Source organism: Malus domestica, chromosome 11, assembly GCF_042453785.1.
Source record: "Malus domestica chromosome 11, GDT2T_hap1".
In the NCBI taxonomy this organism is placed as follows: Eukaryota; Viridiplantae; Streptophyta; class Magnoliopsida; order Rosales; family Rosaceae; genus Malus; species Malus domestica.
Genome location: NC_091671.1, coordinates 13642033 through 13658355, shown reverse-complemented (window position 1 = coordinate 13658355; position 16323 = coordinate 13642033). Strand labels below are relative to the sequence as shown.

General features: G+C 35.7%; 1 protein-coding gene across 1 annotated transcript; it reads right to left on the bottom strand.

Annotated features, from left to right (window-relative positions):
- Positions 1-3101: 3101 nt before the first annotated feature.
- LOC103448039 (zinc finger protein ZAT5-like) lies at positions 3102-4505 on the bottom strand. The gene has a single exon (XM_008387270.4). It carries the CDS (start codon positions 4211-4213, stop codon positions 3233-3235), a length of 981 nt encoding a protein of 326 aa, XP_008385492.1. The 5' UTR covers positions 4214-4505; the 3' UTR covers positions 3102-3232.
- Between the last annotated feature and the right edge of the window lie 11818 nt (positions 4506-16323).

Sequence of the window (16323 nt, the reverse complement as noted above, 5' to 3'; positions counted from 1 at the left end):
TATTTTGATGATTTTAATTTTTTAAACTACTAAAAAACCTTACTATAAATACAATAGCCATAGTGTATATGTATATATTGTATATTAAATATTAAATATGTATTATTGTATTATTATTCTATATAAATTTTAAAATTTTAAGTTTTATTCATTTATTTATTTTTATAGTATAATAGGCAAAGAGTGAGATTAAAAAAATTATAAAACACATTAAAATAAAAATATCAAGTAATTTAAAAATACCAAACACATTAAAAAAATTATAATAATTAATTTACAAACGCGAAAAATGTTAAAAAAATAATATGCAAAGGCTTGTGATCGCATCCTCTACGCTATGAGCATATAGGTACATCGTCGTTTGAATTTTAAAACCATACAAACCCTCATAAATAGTATTTTTAAGGAAGTTCAAAATAAATAAAATTCATAATTATTAATATACAAGTCTAAAAAATGTGAAAGCATATATAAACGTGCAAGGTTCTTCAACCTCGAAACGCAACTTCCTTCATTTTGCATATCCTTGAACATTTGGTAAATTATCACGAATGGTTCCTGAAATTGACTCACATCATCAACATGGTCCCTAAAATTGAAAATCAATCAATGTAATCCCTGAAAATGGTCATCGCAAATCAATGTGATCATTCCGTCACAATTCTGCAAAAAATTTTGTTATGTGCTGATGTGGCACATAATTGGGTCCCACAAATCTAGTTAATTATTGCCATGTAGATTAAAAAATATTTAAATATTAATAAAAGAAATTTGTCAAAATAAAATTTAAAAAAAAATTTCCGTGGTCTTCTTCGCTCAAGCTTGCTGCCATGGCATCCCTCTCCACCAAAAGCATCCACTCCCAGCAAAAGCAAAAAGAACCAATGGGGAAGGCGGGTTTTTCTGAAATCCTCCGCTACTTGTCAGAATTATTGGTGTGGGGCAGTCGATCTAGGCCTCTGGTGTGGCAGTAGGTCGGAGGATAAGGCGGGGAGAAAGGAGACGGAGAAGATGGTTTGATTAGGTGGTGAGGTGGTGCCGATTATGTTTCAATGGGTGATGGTGCTGATGTTTGAGTGCCAAAAATCGAGTCAAGGTAATTAGGGCTGCCACGGCAGCCGAGCCTTCGTGAGGAAGATGATGGATATTTTTTTTGACAAAATAATTGTTTTTTATTATTTAATTATTTTTTAATCCACATGGTAATATTTTAATTAGATTTGTGGGACTCAATAATGTGCCACATCAGCACATAACATAAATTTTGATATATTTGTGACGGAAGGATTACATTGATTTGCGACACCCAACTTTAGGGACTACATTGATCGATTTTCAATTTCAGGGATCATCTTGATGGATTTGGTAAATTTCAGAGACCATTTGTGACAAAAACCCTTTATAGTAATATACTAATTTTTTTCATTAGGCTCTTATTTTGGAGTATATAATACTTAAAAGGTAATTTTTTTTTTAATGTTTTGGAGTAATATTTATGTGACAATGAGGTATGCATATACTAATTTAGTACTATGTTTCCTTTTTTTTTTGGTCAAATTATGTTTTTCATTTTCATTATTTATTGATTTAAAAAATATTTTTTTAACGGGTAATAGGTCGAATCATATTTCCTGATAATATTAACGGGTCGATTTCAGATCAGATCATATTACATGTTTATTTTAATGAATATTATATGACACGATCCGTTGAAATATCGGGTATGACACGAAAAATACCACACGCGAGGTCTAGGTGAAAGAAAGAATACTAAATAGGAAGTCTAAATGATGGAGAACTTGATGATTTGAAAAGCAGTGAGCTATCACAACAAATATACGAGGGGATTGTGGGACCTAACGAAGCATACACAAAGAGAGTGGAGTGAGAGTGGAGATTGGATAAGTCGAAGCTAGCTAGCTTGCCAAACCCTAAAAACAAGGGAGAGTGTGTGGTGTGAGAGAGCTGGAGTATCTTTCTTTGGAATATCAATGAATGTGGCATGGTGTGGGCCCCGCTAGGAGAGATGATGATTGATGATCTCAAATATAGTTGAAGTGACTTGCAAAATAAGGGATCGCACAGCAGCACAGCAGCACAATTTGGTAAATTAGGTACAACTGTTTAGAGAGTTTGTGTTGTGTATGTATAATAATATGCGTTAGGCTTGGAACTAACTAAAAAACCTCAGTTAGATAGATTTTTTTTTTTTGTACTCAGAATGCAAAGTGGTGCATCATATGTTATAATATAAGTAAAGACATGTGCACTGAAAATATATCATTCCTTCATTTTATATTATAATATGTGATATACTGATTTGTGTTTCGAAGACATGAAAATTTTCTCCCTAAGGTGGTCCGTAAAATTAACATAGAAATTGATTATTATGGTTGTTTATTATGAATTAAGCTAAAAAAATGAGAATGATAGAGAGATACAGGTGGATACATGTGGCATGGCAGTTGCCAACTCTGCTTTGCTATCCATTACTTCTTGTCATTTAATGGAACAGACTGTGAAGCGAGAGGGAGAGAGCTTTTATAGGTTTTTAGTTTTATTATTATTATCATTATTATTATAACTCCAATTCAAGGAGGAGGAGGTGGAACCTAATCCATGACTTTTGGTTGTGGTGCTGGATGCTTTGCTGCTGCCCAACCCTAGCCCTTTGCTGCTGCCATCCCTCCCATGCCACCACATTTTCCATCTCTCTCTCTCTCTCTCTCTCTCTCTCTCTCTCTCTCTCTCTCTCTCTCATAGTGTTTATGTGCATAGCTCTCCCACTTAAAAAAGGAACATAGAAAAAGGGAGAAAAATTGTAAAAAGAAAAAGATGCCTCATCACTCACTTTTCGTGAATGAAAGGCAACCATGAACACTAACCACTTACTTACTCAAAGTATTCAACTTCAACCATTTAGATGATCCAAATATTTCTGAGTGACAAAGTAATATTCTAATTGAATTACTCTGATTTATATGAACAAGAATAAGAGGTTTGGTGCGAGAAATTTCTACTGTCATGACCAATTGACGTAATTCACATCTATTACATAATTTAACATATGGTAGTAAAAAAAAATTAAAAAGTAGAAAGAATCGATCAAAGAATTTATATTCCACAAAAAATACCCAGCAACAATAAAAATTGAAAATAACAATGCTTATAATTCACATTGAGATGATCTACTAATAAAAGATTCTCTCTTTTTCTTATTTTTTTCTCTCTCTTAATACTGACAATCCACCAGAGCAGGGGCGTTGAAGACAAGGGTAGTCTGTTGGGTAGGCACAAACTGAAACTTAGACTCACTATGATGGTGATGGTGATGATGATCATGATCTTCTGGTGCAGGAAGGTTTAGATCCAGTGGGAGAACATTTCTCTGCAGTTTGGTACTTGTGCCAATCATTTCATTGCTACTATTACTCACAGCCACATGTGTAGCAGTAGCACCACCAGGTCCACCACTAGTAGAGTTCCTATTGGTTGCCGCAGCTGCTGTTCTGTGCCTTCTCATGTGGCCACCAAGTGCCTGACCAGATGTGAATTCAGACCCACAGATTGAACACTCATGAATCTTAGGCTTGTTACCCATTTGGATTGGAATTGCAGGAGATGGGCTGCTCTTATATTTGATGAACTGCTTGCTTTGATCTTCAAATTTCTCAAAAGTTGTTGCTGTGATGGAATGGTGGGTTGGTGGCGCAGCCGCTGGTGGTGGCGATTTTTTTATTATCTCCTCCGTGCTGCTCATGGACTTCGGTTTTTTGTGACTTGCTCTGTGGCCACCAAGTGCTTGAAATGAAGGGAAAGTTCTGTTGCATGTTTTGCACTCATAGACAAAAAAACCAGCCTTGCCCATGTTAATATTTTGTGCTAATCTTTCTTCAATGATCTGCTTTGGATTACCATGATCACCCTGAGCCAAGAGGATTAGGCAATTTGCCATGTCCTCTTCTTCTTCCGTGCTCTCATAAATCCCACTAGAAGTTGTGGGAGATGTAAATGAATTTCCATAATAGTTGTACTCGTGATCTCCTCCTCCAATGGTACCATCGCCACAGGCACTCGATGAGCTAGAGGTCACCACCGCGGTGACTACCCCATTCGGGGACTGAGGCCTCTGGCGCTTGGTACGCTTGCCTTTGATTGTGATCATCTGTGACGCTTGCTCATTAGTCACGACTAATTCTTCTTGGCCCTCCATGCTCACAGACAAAAACCCCAGAATTTGGTTTTGACCAAAGAGAGAGCTTAGAGAAAGAAAATTAGAGGTGAGAGAGGAAACCGTGAAAGAGGTTTGATGAGAACTAAGAAAAGGAAGGGCTAAGAGGGAGTGAGAGGGAGAGGAGAGAGAGCAATGAAGGGAAGCAAGGAAAGAGGAGTGAGTGCGGTTGTTATATATAGTGAATGGCAAGAAAGTTTTGTGGGGTCAAAAGCCGCCCCTCCGCTCACAGTTAACCATAAATAAGTCTGCCACCAAAATCTTCCTTGCGTTTCCAACCTTCGAAGTGTTACTACCAAGAAAAGTTTGTTCTACTTTCAAGCGAATATATTGTATGTCAACACATTATTTCAATTGGAGTCATGTTTTCTCCTCTACCATCATGAGAGGGTTAGAGAGAAAAAGGAAGAGATATATAAATTTACTGTTCATATTGTTCATCAAATCTCTTTTTAAAGTCAAATTTATATGTATATATAAGATTTATTAACGTAGTTATTCTTTATCATGATAAAAATATATTACATATGTAGTTATAATATAGGCAGTATAAATATATAAGGCGTGTAGTGTTACTCGACCGAGTATTAAAAGGTAGATGTGTAGACTTTTAATGATTAGGTGGTGGGTTTGTTGTTTTATAGCTAAACTAAAATATATGACTCGTCGGAGTGCATGGCAAAAAGTTTTGATTTCCTCCATTGTTTATTGCTTACACAATAATACTAAGAGTGTGTTACTGAGTTTTAGAGAGAGAAAGAGGGAGAGAGATCGAGGAAACTAAAATTAAATTTAGAACGGAGACAGTTCAAGAAAGGTTGGTACAAACGTTGGAGTCGGTTTCACACTCTCTTTCCCATATCACATAGTAAGCCAACTAAGTCACGAATAAACACACCGATTAAAGCAAAGGAGGATTGCACGTTAAAAGCATGGCTACACCTCATTCACTTCATGTCTTGTTAAAGAAAAGTAGCACTACATCTTCATATATATTGAGTAATGGGAGATTCGGGTAGCTTTCAAGCAAACCCCTTATTACTTTTTTTTTCTCTCAACTATTCTTTCTATGTCACTTGCTCACTCATCTAAAGCTCGTGCCCAATGTATACCAATAGCCTACATATATAGCTCTAAATAGTACCTACATATATGAATGAGGCTGCAGCACCAACGAAGCGAGAAAGCTTCCGTTTTGACTGTAACATTGCTATGTAGTATTGTCAGTTCAGTCATACTATAATACTTGTCTTGTTTATTAATACTATACCTTAAATATAAACTTGTCGTCCACTCATTTTATGACCTACGGATGAAATTATTAACATCACGTGACAATGTCACATTAACATCTAAAATAATTTATCATTAAGCCACCAAGCGCCCAGCCTAGCAAGAAAAGAAAGGGATCTATACATCATTTCAGTAGTGTGCACATGTAATTAAGTGCCCACGTCAAGTAGGCTTTGGTTAAGTGATATATAAGTAGGGCATGTTTACCATACAATACAAGTATATATGCAAACGGGCATTTTGTGACTAGCTAGTTATGTTATCTTGTTTAAAAGCAGTAGTTTGAGTGCACTTGCAGCTAATTAATTTGTGATGTCTACAAAATACCCTCTTTTTCATTTACTTGTTAATTAATTCAACCATTCATTAATTGTTCGTTTGGGTTTTTTTGTTTTTTTGTTTTTGTTTTTGTTTTTTGTTTTTGTTGTTGTTGTAAAAAAAAAATAGATTTTGTTAGATTAGACGTTAGATTAGCCATCGATGGAGCTTGAACTCACGCCGTTATGCAAGAGCTCAACACCCTTTCCACCACTGTGGTACAGAGCCACTTGCTGTTCGTTTGAGTTATTAAGAATTAACTAATGCATATGATTAAGTCTGAAGGTTAGTTAGCACTAGCGGTATTCTTCTCTATTTGTATGTGAGACATTTTAGATTCGACTTCCGTGAATGACGAGTTCGATACCAATTCTTATGGGTACCCATTGTTGTTGTTGTTTTTTTTTTTTTTTAAGTCTGAAGGTCAGTTGCCAATCAAAGTCATTTAAAACACAAGGCAGTTTGACAAACAAAAAAAAAAATATAAACTCATGATTACATCTTATTGAAACATAATTAGTTCTATTATTTTTCATGCTGAGAAAATTATTTACAGTTCAAGTCCATTGTTATTATTATTATTTTTTTTAAATTTATCACTATTAAACGGAAGGGAGGAGGAGAAGTGAAGTTTATTAAGGGTAAAAATGTAATATAGTTAGTAATATAGTTAGGTAGTTAGTATTTGGATAAAGTAGTTAGGATTTCTATATAAACAGTATGTGTAATCTTCATTTGATAAGTGAATACAAAACCTATTTCTCTCTCTAAACTCTCTCTCCCTCCTATCTCTCTGTTCATCTTTCTATTCATCCTTTCTCCTTGTTTTTCCCTTCAATTCACAACCATTGCAATGTAGTTAACATGGTATCAGAGCCACCAGGCTCACGCCATAATTATGATGGTTCCGTTTTTTCATTAAATTTCATCATTTTCTAGTTTTATTTTCTCTTCACATTTTCATTAGAAATTTTGTCAAGTTCATCGGTGCTTCCGCGATCGTCTTGTTTCTTCTGGGCTATGAACAGAGATTGTCGGTGATATTTGGGTCGTCAAAAATTGTTTCTTCAGGTCAAAAATTGTTCCACTCTAGTTCAGGTTTCTGCGACTGGGAGCAGAGTTTGCTTTGATTCATTGCTTCTTCTTGATGTTCTCTTGATGATGAAAGGCAAGTGTGCGTGTTGCTCATCTGGGTAACTGCCGCAATGTTGTTAGGGATAATTGATCACATGGATTAGTTGACATCAGAAGACCTATGTGCAGCCCAGGTGTTTGACGAAATGCCCAGCTAAAAAGTTTTATGTGAAGGTGATATGGAGTCATTTAGTTGATTCGGTGGTGATTTTTTCTCTTGTTCGTCTGGGAATTTCCCTTTTGTGGTTCTGCGGTGTTGATTGGAAAGTGGGAATTTCTCTTCCGTGGTGGTGATTCTTTCTGCTGTTAGGTCTTGATTGTTTGCCAAGGTAATTTGAGTCGGTGAATCTGGTTTTGAGTTGGTGCATCTGGGTTTTTTCTTGACATTGCTGGATTCCTCGGGTTATATGTTTCAATTCCCTGCAAAAGTGTGTGATTCTTTGATTTTGTGAAGTAGTCGATTGATTTCTTTGAGGCACGAAGCCATTATTCTTTGTTTGCGGCACGAAGCCATTTCAAGTTTGTTTCTTTGTGGCACGAAGCCATTACCGTTTGTTTGAGGCATGAAGCCATTTCAAGATTGATTTTTTATTTTTATTTTTTTTTTTGCACGAAGCCATTTTTCTGTATAGATTAGTTGATTGAAGTTTGTGGGCACAAAGCCATGTTTTCTGTAAAGATTAGTTGGTTAGAGTTGTAGTTGTTGAAAGGCTTGGTTTGCAGGGGATTGTAAAATTCTCCATCTACTTTTGGCATTACTTGTTGGGCAAGTGACATCCTTTGGTGGAGAGGAGACTCCATTTTCCCATCTTTTGGTGAAAACAAGGAACTTAGAAGTCTTTGGATCAGACTTGACATAACCACCACGAAGAGATTGATTGTGCAATTGAGAGGGCTGCTGTTGTTCAACTTTGAATGGTTCAACTCAGTCTTTTGTTTTCTGGTTTCATAACAGTGATTGCAGTTGTTCTTCCAATCTTAAACTGGGTTACCCCAGTTGAGATTGAGGGGGAGTATTAAGGGTAAAAATGTAACAATTAGTAATATAGTTAGGTAGTTAGTATTTGGTTAAAGTAGTTAGGATTTCTATATAAACAGTATGTGTAATCTTCATTTGATAAGTGAATACAAAACCTATTTCTCTCTCTAAACTCTCTCTCCCTCATATCTCTCTGTTCATCTTTCTATTCATCCTTTCTCCTTGTTTTTCCCTTCAATTCACAACCATTGCAATGTAGTTAACGAAGTTTCAAACCTAGGACGCATGAGCGGAAATCCAAAACTTTATCTCTAGGATATTGGACCCTTATTAGCTCAAATGGGAACCTCCTATTATTCTAAAGAAGGGTTCTATTATCACATAAAAGTTGATGTATAAAAAGGGGTTAAGAGGGTTTGGAAACAGAAATATAATACGGCATCAGTTAGAACACTTCCATGTGAAAGCATATATATATTTTTTGGACCACGGAAATTGTATTAAAAAATATAAACAAGATTTCTTGGGGTATTTTACATAGTCGGTGATGAGATTTTTGAGGTAGATCATGTAGGAATCTGGAAGAAAATAGTACGTATATACCACCACTCTAGTGTATAATTGAATAACAACGAGAGAAATAAACATATATTGTCCTGCGTTGGTGTCAATTCTAAAAAAAGTAAATTTTGAAAATATTAGTAGTAAATTTTGAACTACTAATATCACTACAATACAGAGTTGGCCCATCAAAAATCCTAATTTCCTTTGTGGAAAACCATGAAATTCTTCTCAGGTTTTTATTTTTTTGTTGGTCTGAAAATATACTTATATATGATGTGTGATACACTGTCAGTCAGAGAATCTGTAAGGAGGAAAAGGATTCTCTCCTGAGCATATGCTCAGGATCCTGCTGAGCAGAACACGAGGACCGTTGGATGAAAATCCAACGGTTACAATTATTATAACTTTAAAGGGATCCATCTAACCGACAAGCACATATATGCCTTTCTTCCTCTCTAGTCTGTAACGAGAACCTTCTTGCATTGAAAATTAGATCGACATTCCGACTGTGGTGTTGTTTTTTTTTCTTTTTCTTTTTCCTTTTTAAACAAACGATAATACTTACACTAAGGGAAAGAGGGCGGGCTTAGTCTCACAATGAGCTAGCAATAATGTGGTTCAAATTTGCATTTGGCGAGAATCGAACCTGAAACCTCTCACTTACAAGTAAATAAGAATATTATTAGACCGTAGTACTAAATGACCCATAGAACGGGTGCACCGATATTCCTATAGAAAAATAGGGAAAAAAAACACCTTATTCATAAGATAAGGGGAAAAAGATGTTGAACAAATATTTTTTTTCGAATTTCCCTCTAAAATTAAGGACTAGTCCCTGAAACACCATATATTCCAAAGTCAATAAAAAGATATTTGGAAGCTTCTTAATATAATTTCCACTTTGTTTCTTATTCTTGGATTACTCGTTTTTCCAAACCTTGCCCCGAAACTTGTAGTCCGGAGTTATGGTACAGAAAAACGGCAGGAATATCTTCAAGGCTATTAAAAAAACCAAAAGGTCCTTCAATTTGATTGTTGATTGGATTATACTACGTACCTAAAACTTAGTATGACATACCTGATACCTGAACAATGAAGGCATTCCATTAACATAGAGGAGTTGTCTATCCCATACTAATTCCTCTCATGTTCATTCTTTCTTATCTCAATACTATGTAAGTAAACATGCCCCAAGTGTTATTTATTCTTAAGTTGTATTATACGATGACTGTTCAAAATCACAATTACACCTTTAGGGTAGAGAAATTTTTGTGAGTATTGGACACACGGTCACATGGTGTTACCATTTCATGTGTCATAATATGAGTGAGTGACAAACTTGACATCTCCACACTACTAAACTATATTAATAAAATGCAAAATGCACATGCTGTAGTTTGAGTGAAATAATAACAATACCACGTGGCATGGTTTCAAGTAAACTGATAAATTACATGCTAGGGTGGCCAAATAGGAACTAAGTATATGCGCTTTAAATGATCCTTTTTGTGGGTGCGAAAACAACTCTTGTATATTTGATACATATAGTTTGATGGTGATTACATGCATTTGTGAAAGTTACCTTTATAACATCTTATACTTGATGAAAGGATGAAACTCTTGATTGTTTTCCTTGTAGAAAGAAAAAGTATACAAGGATATGACATCCAAATAGGTATTAAGGGGATCGAGCAGTGAGGCAATTAGCAGGCAAAGGAAGGCAGAATATTCTTGGCGTAACAGATACACGTGCTTAGTCGTGTGAGGCACGTAAGTTAAGTACTACTATGTGATGCTGCTAAGTGCTGCCGCTGTTGCTGTTTTTCGTAAAGCATAAAGGAAGGTGGTTTGTACCAAAAATAAGATATTTTCCTCTCTTTGCCAATCTGTACTGAGATTACTTGAGAAAGATTACGGAAAAATATGGAATATTTGAAGAGAATAATGGTATATATATATGGTCCAATGGATGTAATTTGCAGTAATATCATCTTTAATTATGTGCCCATATGCATGGTAAATACAAAGGGTTTGGCTCAACTCATTAGTCATAAAATGACTAGGACTGAAAAATGTGGCTGCATCAACTTCAAAGATTTTTTCTTTAGAATCTCATTTGTCATCCAATCAATTTAGATTGAATATTTTGCCAGAGTTACAACCCTAGTAAAATATGTTCATATTTTGCAACAATATTCTCATGTCATTTTCTGCTTAATTATTATAACCCAACAAAATATTGGGGCATATATTTGGGTCCTGATTCGTATGTGAAGCCAAGGCACATTTATAATCACATGGCTCATCTAACTCAACCACTCAACCAAGATAAAATATGTTTAGAGGGACTTCTAACTCAAGTGGAAGAATATATACGTATTCTCTTACATATACTAATTAGTGCTTGATTCCTATCCTTTTTCATCACTGAAGAAGAAAAGGAACAGACAATTTTCATTAGGGGATGAAATATTCATTATATATTTTGAGATTTATTAATTATGTCAAAATTTTGAAGCCACCAGTATCTGCATCAATACTGACAAGGGATTTATGTAAATTTTCAGAATGGATTACACGATAAGGCATCGAACTAGAAGTCGACATACCATAAAGCATTTTGATTTTAATGTTTCTCGATCTAGTTGTTCAATCTTTACTTAAATTTTAAAAAGAAATGATATGAGATAATTATGCGGGAATGATACCTAAATTGCTTAGGTATGAGAAGAATCTTGATAATGATAGCTTGTTGAAATTGCAAATTGAACACATATTTTCAACAGGAAATCTATTTATTTTTTCATTCCTCGTGTGCTATGGTGAACGAGGATATGTCAGGAATGAAAATGATAATGGCTTTCTCATTCATGGTAAATCTATAATAAACATAAAATTTCAGAAAATGTTAGACGTTTATTGCATTTTTAAATTATTAAAAAAATTCAAAATTAGTTATTTAATGCCAAAATTAGAAACATAGGATTGGTTTTGGTTGAAGTAAAAACATTTCAGTTATAACTTACACCCCTAACCATGTGGATTGCTTCTCATTTTGAAAGTCATTAATCCTTTTGTCATTTTGAAGGCATCAACAACCCAGTGATGACCGTCCATAGATTGATGAAAAGGTACCATACTCTCTACGCCAACATTACAAAGAGTTAGCTCAATATGTATAGTTTGAGTGGTCAAAGAAAGCTCCCCAAGAGAAAAAAAAAAAAAAAAACGAATAAAACTATAGCATGGTGCACATATTTATCCGGATTTATATTTGGTGATTGCAACTTGTTGGGCACGTTGTTTGGAGTTGGAGAAAAGTGTGTGCGTGTGTGTGGTGGGGGGACCCTAATAATCCAATTCAATAGTTTTGTCAATTGAGTAATAATGTGATATTCTTTACAAGGAAGGTGATGAAGTATTGTGGGGGACTTGATAGTCACTCCACTTTTTTTAACAGTTGAGATGTCACTGAGGGTGTGGGAAGCTTGTGACTTGTGAGCCACTCATAAACCCTTTTGCTTGCAACCAAGCGCGTCCTCATACGAAAAAAAAACCAATAATAGCTAGCCAAACAACCACACTCCCTTTCTTATTTTAGGTTTTGTTTTCTTGGTTGTCAGTGAACTAACTGTCTTTGCAATTTGAAATATATAATCCAAACAATGTGTCCCTCATAAAGTCTTCATGATATTTTGGTGGGTAGTGTACACCATGCCTGGACATTGACAGGCTAAGCAAACCATATGCACTAGTAGTGTTAAATTTATTTTACTCAATTTTTAATGTTGAGTGAGATAGGTGCATTTACTTACTACATAACTTACCAAAAAAGATATAAACCCACTTTTCTAAATGTCTTTCACATGAATTTCACTTTTATAGAGATGTAGATGTATTGAAACGCGATGACTGAGATCATTTGTAGAGGTCTTAATAAAACATTCCAGCAAAGAAAATTGCTTCCTCAGATCAAGCATTTGTTGGAAGACTGCTTGTGGAAAATCAACATCAGGCAAAGCTGAACAATCAGAGGAGGGAGAAAACAATCGACGTTTCGCAGAACATGTACGGGGAGAAGAGAAGGAAGGATTAATAGCAGGAGTCTTGCCTTTCGGAGCTTGAGAACATGTAGACTTGCGTGAGGGAGCCATGACAAACAATAAAAATGGTTGTGGACAACGTGCAATTAACAAGTGAAAAGCCCGACAATAAATAGGAGAAAAGGACAAATTGACTCCAATTGCAATTTCAAAGCAACTAAAAGACCAAAAAGATAAAAAATGAAACAGAATTCACAATGTAATGTCCACAGAAACATGATATAAAGAGGAGACCGCCAAAACCATCGAAACCATAGACATGCAATAGAATTAAACAAGCTAACTCAACAGCAACCCCGGAACTCTCACGGAATATTATCAAATATCACTCAAAGTGTTTGGGTTGAAGTGTTTACACTCGAAAGGAATCATTATATGAATACTCTACCATAGGCTTGCATATCGATCACATCTCCACACATCAATAACCTACCCTCAAGAGATAAAATAAGGTCTTACGAAGGAGTGTAACAGGAATGGGGCACTGAATAAAGTTAAAAGGATAAGGAAGAATATATAAGTCCAAGAAGCAATAGAGTCCTGGAAATATAAAATGGAAGAGAGTTTAAGACAAAAGGAACCACTGGAGCAATAGATAGTGCTTTGCACAGTTTATATAGGCGTGGTCTTCTTGTTCAACTTGAGCGTTGATTGAACAACTTGAGATAGAAACAGCCACCATGTGGCAAACATACGATTCTTGATTCCCTTTTTTTTTTTTTTTTTGATATCTTTTCTTTATTTGGAAAGATGCTATCAGCACAATATGCTTGTCTTTAGTAGGGAAACAATCTGGAACTTTCTCCTTTAAAACCGATTGAAGCATTTGACTTTGATTATGCAACGTAGGGAAGAATCAGAGTATAAAAATATCGAAGAAGTAACGCAGTAATGTGGATATGAAAAAAATAAGACACTAGCTTAGAGAATAAGGCACTGCAAGTTCTAGAGCGTAAGTCCTACGTTTATCTCAAGAGGAGGGTAAGAAGTGATACAAAGCCTTGAGAGATCTCAAAGCAAGTTCTAGAGAGTAAAATCACATAAGATAGAGCACACAAAAACAAGTAAAAGTGCATGAAAAATGCATACACTAAATGAAGGCTCAAAAGCTCACAGGGTGCGGGGTGTCTGGCAAGTAGGCATGTTTAATCAAAAAGCATACATATAATAGCAACCATCAAGGCAAAATATACCATGTTTAGCAGAGAATGGTGTGGACAAAAGTTGTACATAAAAAAATGGAATTTCGCTTTGTCGGTATTTTTATGAATGAACAACTAGAAAAATGACAAGAGAAGAGAAAAAAATAAAAATAAAAACAAATAAATAAATAAATAAATAAATAAAAACAAAAGTTTAAGAAACACGACAGAGTCCTAATGCCTTTCGAAGAGTTTCAAAACGATGAGTGTCTAAAGGCTTAGTAAACAAGTCTGCAAGTTGATGTTCAGTGGCAATGTAATCCAGTACTAAAACCTTCTCTTCAACCAAAACACGAATGAAGTGATGACGAATGTCAATGTGTTTGGTACGAGAATGTTGAACAGGATTCTTGGAAATGTTTATAGCACTAGTGTTGTCACAGAAAATAGAGAAAGCATTTTGATGAATGCCATAATCACGAAGCATTTGCTTCATCCAAAGCAATTGTGTACAACAACTACCAGCAGCTATGTATTCGGCTTCGGCAGTGGATAAAGAAACACAGTTTTGTTTCTTACTATGCCAAGCAACAAGATTATTTCCAACATAGAAACAACCTCCAGAGGTACTTTTCCGATCATCAGCATTTCCTGTCCAATCGGCATCGGAAAATCCAACAATTTCAGAATTGGTTTCAAAGGAATAATGTAGTCCAAACTCAACTGTACCACTCACATACCTGATGATTCTTTTGACAGCTTCCAGATGCGACTCTTTTGGATCAGCTTGATACCGTGCACAAGCACCAACGCTGAAAGAGATATCAGGTCTACTAGCAGTAAGGTATAACAAACTGCCAATCATACTCCTGTAAAGTGTTTGATCAACACTTTTTCCATTGGGATCCTTGTGAAGTTTTGTGGTTGTTGCCATGGGATTGGGGACTGGTTTTGCTGAAGTTAAGCCAAACTTCTTAACTAGGTCACTAGCATATTTTGTCTGAAAGACAAAAATACCATCTTCAACTTGTTTGACTTGTAATCCCAAGAAAAAATTTAGTTCTCCACACATGCTCATTTCGAATTCACTCTGCATGACGTCAGTAAACTCTTTTACAAGTGTGGCAGATGTGGAACCAAACACTATATCATCCACATATACTTGTGCTATCATCACGTCCTTCTTGATTCTTTTAACAAACAAAGTCTTGTCAACAGCTCCTCGAGTATATCCTTTCTGTAACAAGTACGTTGAGAGTTTGTTTTAAACCGTATAAGGCCTTTTTTAATCGGTACACATGATCAGGATGCTTTGGATCAACAAACCCCTTTGGCTGTTCCACATAAACTTCTTCTTGAAGTATTCCGTTTAAGAAAGCACTCTTGACATCCATTTGGTATAATTTGAAACGCAGATGACAAGCAAAAGCAAGTAACAACCTAATAGACTCCAATCTCGCAACGGGTGCAAACGTCTCGTCAAAATCCAAACCTTCTATCTGAGTGTATCCTTGAGCAACGAGACGAGCTTTATTTCTCGTGATGATACCATGTTCATCAGTTTTGTTCCGAAACACCCACTTTGTTCCTATAACATTTGTTTCTTTGGGTCGGGGAACAAGGTACCATACATCATTTCTAACAAATTGATTGAGTTCCTCTTGCATGGCCATTATCCAGTCATTATCTAAAAGAGCTTCCTTGGCATTTTTTGGCTCAATCTTTGATATGTAGCACGTGAAGTTTACTACAGCAGTAGTTTTACTTCTTGTCAACATTTGATCTTCTACGTCACCAATGATGTCTGACTTGGAGTGATCTTTTTGTACTTGCTTGTGTCCTTTTCTCAAAGCTTTTGTTGAGTCAATATTTTGGTGCACTTCTCCCTGAGTAGTGGATAACCCATCAATTGTTTTGCTTTGAAAAAATTCATCATCTGAAGCAAGTTGTTCAATACTTAAGAGAGAATCATTCACAACAACATTAATGGATTCCATAACATTTTGAGTTCTCTTGTTGAACACCCTGTATGCTCTACTGGTGAGAGAGTATCCTAGAAAGATTCCAATATCACTTCGTGAATCAAATTTTGCTAACATTTCTCTATCTCTGTAAATGTAGCATATACTGCCGAATACTCGCAAATGCTTGACATTTGGCTTCTTTCCTTTCCAGATCTCATAAGGTGTGCACTTTGTACCGGGTCTAAGATAGACTCTATTTGCCGTATAGCACGCAGTGCTAACTGCTTCAGCCCAGAAATGCTTAGCCAAACGAGCGCTTGTCAGCATGACACGACTCATGTCAAGTAAAACACGATTCTTTCGTTCCACAACTCCGTTTTGTTGAGGAGTGATTGGAGCAGAAAAATTGTGATCAATTTCTTTTTCATCACAAAACTTAGAAAACGATATGTTTTCAAATTCAGTTCCGTGATCGGTTCTGAGTTTTACCACACGATCATTTGAAGCAACTCTATCATTTTGAATTTTATTCAACAAACCAAAAAATGCTGTGAACGCATCAGATTTCTCTCGCAAGAAAGCCACCCAAGTAAAG